Source organism: Octopus bimaculoides, chromosome 28 (genome assembly GCF_046866305.1).
Source record: "Octopus bimaculoides isolate indiv1 chromosome 28, ASM4686630v1, whole genome shotgun sequence".
NCBI lineage: Eukaryota > Metazoa > Mollusca > Cephalopoda > Octopoda > Octopodidae > Octopus > Octopus bimaculoides.
The window spans coordinates 5,015,782-5,020,550 of NC_142955.1; the positions used below are offsets into that span (position 1 = coordinate 5,015,782).

At 36.3% G+C, this 4,769-nt stretch overlaps 1 protein-coding gene across 1 annotated transcript; it reads right to left on the reverse strand.

The window, feature by feature from the left end:
- Nucleotides 1-1,389: 1,389 nt before the first annotated feature.
- LOC106879222 (uncharacterized) lies at nt 1,390-4,535 on the reverse strand. The gene is made up of 2 exons (XM_014928704.2): nt 4,383-4,535; nt 1,390-2,345 (listed from the first exon to the last, which is right to left on the reverse strand). The coding sequence occupies exon 2, from the start codon at nt 2,152-2,154 to the stop codon at nt 1,567-1,569; it is 588 nt and encodes a 195-aa protein (XP_014784190.1). The 5' UTR covers nt 2,155-2,345; nt 4,383-4,535; the 3' UTR covers nt 1,390-1,566.
- Nucleotides 4,536-4,769: the final 234 nt, after the last annotated feature.

A 4,769-nucleotide genomic window follows, 5' to 3' on the forward strand; every position in this document is an offset into this window, starting at 1 on the left:
ACGGTTTTACATGCATCACGGTAGCTAGACCGTATCTGGTTTTTAAGATCTAACACGGCAGTTAGACAGTATTTTGTTTTTGCAATGTTCTACATAGTTAAACTCTACTAATTGTTATATGTAGCACGATAGCCAAACCCAACCTATTTGTTATACGCTGGCGGTAAATTCTGCCTATTTATCATACGCCTCCTCGAAACGAGATCCTGATAGTTGTTATATGTAGCATTATAACTGGACCTTGCTTATTTGTTATGTAGTACAGTAGCTAGATCCTGTATAGTTATGTATTAAAAAAATATATGTAAGCGACAGAGGCAGTATTTATACCGAGAAGTAATATTTATTTCCACTTAAACGTGGATGTTCTGTTAGAACAAATTATACTGCGGTAGATACTATGAGAGAAACTCTTATATTGGCTTTTGGTCCTAGATGCAATCTCATTTATATCGCTAGCGAGAGAGATAAACCCCCTACTGTCTCCACCAGATTACGTGATTTCGACCTTCTTTGGCGTTGGCAATGATGGACGTTCGATAACTAGAAATAGCAGCGACTCATCTTCCAGACAGCGATGTATAGAATAGCAGTGCCCAATCGGGCGCTAGTGTTGCGATTATCCAGTGAGCTTGTTAAAAAGTATATACATAATAGGAACAGAGACAAAATTAATATCGGGAGATAATATTCATCCCTACTTCTCAGGCATTATGTTAGTTATACTTTACCTAATTGCCTTGTTTAATATTGTAGCTAGATCCTGCCTAGTTGATATATGTAGCATTGCAACGAGACCTTGCCTTATGTGTAAATGGATATCACGGAAGGTAAACAGTGACCTTGTGTACATATATACCATGAAGTACATAATCCGTAAGTCTTAGTATAGCATTTATTACATCTAGTAATAATCCAGTAACAGAATTTATTACATCTACGGTAATTTTTATAATGTAGTATGGTAGCTAGATCCTGTCTGTAGTTCATTGTTCTAACGTCCTGTACCCTGATATGCATCTATATACACATGTAGATGTAAGTATGTACATATATGTGTGTATACATGCATATATATTCTTTGTGTCATTTATTTATACATATATATATATATATATATATATATATATATATATATATATGTAATATGGAATAAATGGCATACTAAGACTTACGGATTATGTACTCCATGGTACATATGTACACAAGGTTACTGTTAAGCATTTTGCCCAGCGTGCTAACGATTCTGCCAGCTCACCACCTTGAAGTGAAATTGAATAATTGCAAAATTATGTAAGCTAATACCTAAAAATGCATGTCAGAAACATTCATATGACGTGTGTTCAAAATATAATATTTTATGATACCAAATGATAAGTAAACAGTTAGTTATGCGCAAATATATATAATATTTATAACTTTTATATCTACTGAAATACATCTTGAACTATGAATATACTTTCACATTCCGAATTATATTTTCTGACGAAACCAATCTTTGGATGAAACCAAAGATCTTACTTTAACACTGCCATTGCAAACTTAAACAGATTTTACATTTCTTTTTCAACAGTGGAGCCGCCAATTCTTCAAACACTCCAAGTCCTCTATCTCTTTATTCAGTTCGGTGTCATCCATTATCTTCAGGTCTTCCAGTTCTTTCAGTTCAGGTATCTCGAGTTCTTTTAGCTCAGGTATCTCGAGTTCTTTCAGCTCAGGTATCTCGAGTTCTTCCAGTTCTTTCAGCTCAGGTATCTCCAGATCATCCAGATCTTTCAACTCATTTACCTCCAGATCTCCGAGCTCGCTTAGCTCCGGTATTTCGAGATCTAGTTCCTTCATCTCCTCTAAATCTTCAAGTTCCTTCAGCTCAGGTATCTCCATTTCTTCCAGTTCTTCCAGATCATTCAATTCAGATATCGTCAAATCTTCAGGTTCTTTCAGCTCATTTATCTCCAGCGTTTCCAGTTCCTTTAGCTCAGGTATGTCCAACTCTTCTATCTCGCTCATACTTACCTTTAGATCTCGATTCATCTGTTTTTCCAATTCCTTCAGTTCTTTCAACTCCTGTGATATCTGCTTTTCCTCTCTTTTTAATTCGTCTATCACCTGCACCATAGTTTCTTCCTTCTGTGATTCATCTTCATTACTCATATTCACCACCTCTGCGAAAAGTTCGTTCAAAGTGAATTGCTTGGGTAGCTTATAAAGGGATATTTCTTACCAGGAAAATGTTGAATAGGTGCTTCATCTGTGAAATTGGAATGAAGTCTGACAGAATTTGGTTAAAGAAAGTGTTGCCTGGGAAATGAAGCAGGTCACACGTTCTCTCTGAACTGATGTACCTGTTGACAACAATGAAGACATCAATTTATTCGGTTAAAAACCCTAAAATACAAAAATCAATGGAATCAAATAAATAAATGATGAAAAGCAAAGAAAAAAAAAAGAAAAGAAAAAAGTGGAATTCTGGTTTAAGCACCTCATATAACCCCACCATAACCCGTCATAACGTTTTTACTTTTTGGAATTTTCAGAAATGTTTTGCTAATTTGTGTTCTACACATGGGAATTCATACGACTATGAAAAAACAATAGAAAAAATTTGTGAGCGTGATTTAAGGGCGGTTTAGCTGTTGCTTTTAGCACATTCTATGTTCTCTTTTTTTTGTCACTCTGACATGTATCGATGACTTTCAATATTTTTCTCTCCAGAAATACATTTAATGGAATGAGGATGTACCCAAGACGGATCCATTGTTGGGATTTAAGCAAAAAATTCGGACTGTCCATATTTTAAACCGTGATTAAAAAAAAAAAAAATCGAAAAAGAGTGGAACTTTTAGGATTTACGATGGAAGTGTGTGTATGTGTGTGTGTGTGTGTGTGTGTATGGTGCGGGGGAGGCTTTTAAGTGGGTTTTTTTTTTCATTATCGTAGAACACAAATTCGCAAACGTTTCCTGAAAATTCAAAAAAATGAAAAAAACTATGAGGGGTTATACAATGACGAAGATTCCTGCTGATCCGATCAACGGAACAGCCTGCTCGGGGAATTAACGTGCAAGAGGCTGAGCACTCCACAGACACATGTACCCTTAACCCTTAACGTAGTTCTCAGAGAAATTCAGCATGACACAGAGTGTGACAAAGCTGACCTTTTGAAATACAGGTACAACTCTCATTTTTGCTAGCTGAGTGGACTGAGCAACGTGAAATAAAGTGTCTTGCTCAAGGATACAACGCGTCGCCGGGAATTGAACCCATGACCATACGGTCGTGAGCCGAATATCCTAACCACTAGGCCATGCGCCTTCTCTTGAAGGGTTATATAGAGTGCTTCAACCTGAAAAACAACGACTGACTGATAAGTTTGCGCTTAATTATCTTTTGGCCACAGAGCCTGAAATTTTGTGGGAGGGAGGTTATTCGCTGACATTGACTTATTTTATCGATTTCGAAAGAACGAAATGCAAACTCGATTTTAGCAGATATTTTGATTCAGAATATAAAGTTGGTGTGAGGATGAGGTAAAGGGTCAGTGACGTCAATGGCTGAGGGACTCTACCGGAAGAGCAGAAGTGAGGAGGGTCACGTGAGGAGGGTCACGTGGCTGCGAAAGGGTGCGTGTGAACGTACGAGCTAGAGGGATTTTTGCCGTTAGGTTTTGGCCAGAGGTTCGCTGGGTAAATCGCCTTTCGAATGTAATCCAGCTGCAAAGTCGACGCTGCTCCTCATACTATATTTCTGGAAGAAATCACGCTGAGCATTTTTGTCCGGCATGCCCACGATTCTGCCAGCTCGCCGCTTTTACTTGTTTAATTAAAGTGAAAAGAAATAGATTGATTAAAAACAAAAAGCAAAAGCAAAAGCCCAGACAGATAATTAAACAATTAATTAAACACGTAAACTTACAAACGAAAGGAAAGAGAAAGAAAGAATTGATTGATAATGTTATCAGTAAATTAAATAGAAATAATTCTAATTTGTTGTTTGATCAATAAGAAATCAATCAACCAAATATATAAATGCAGAGAAAGAAAGGTAGGAGAGAGAGAGAGAGAGAGAGAGAGAGAGAGAGAGAGAGAGAGAGAGAGAGAGAGAACGAAAGGAGACAGTATAAAGTTAGTGAATTCAATTGCAATAAAATGAAAGCTAAATATTATATTTGAATCAATCGGTGAGTAATTACTAAATCAAGCACGCAAAAATACAAAGAGAGGTAGTGTTAAAGACGAAAATACAAAAAGGAAAGTCTGTAAGAGAAAAGGATAAAAGAAAGGGAGAATGAGTAGGTTGATTAAGTTATCAGTTAAATTATGAAAATAAGACAGAGGAATTAATTCAAAGCCAATAGACTAATAAGAAATATAATAAATCAACCTGTGACTGACTTGAAGCACCAATTCTAAAGAAAGCAAAGTAGAAGTGAGTAAACATTCAGTTGGTCTCTTTAGAAATAACACGTCATAATCTCTCCTTCGTGACGTAATTTCAAGAATTTTTTGATGAATGTAATCAACAGTCATTTAACGTTATTAAAGAAATCTGGTTTGATGAGAATGCGATATAGTGTGAACGTTTTGCGTTCAAATCCCGTTGAATTAATTCGTTTTTGCAATTAGTCCTTCAAGAGTTGAAAAACTGAAGTAACAGTCACTTATTGAACTCGTTGTAGTTTCTATCCGCTCAATTTGTGAACAATCGAGATTGTTTAAATACTGGTTTCAAATTTTGGCACAGGGCCATCAGGTTTTTAGAGGAGATGGA

What these genes read in the sequence shown, in the direction of transcription:
- LOC106879222 (XM_014928704.2), bottom strand. Translation starts at nt 2,154, where the DNA reads ATGAGTAATGAAGATGAATCACAGAAGGAAGAAACTATGGTGCAGGTG.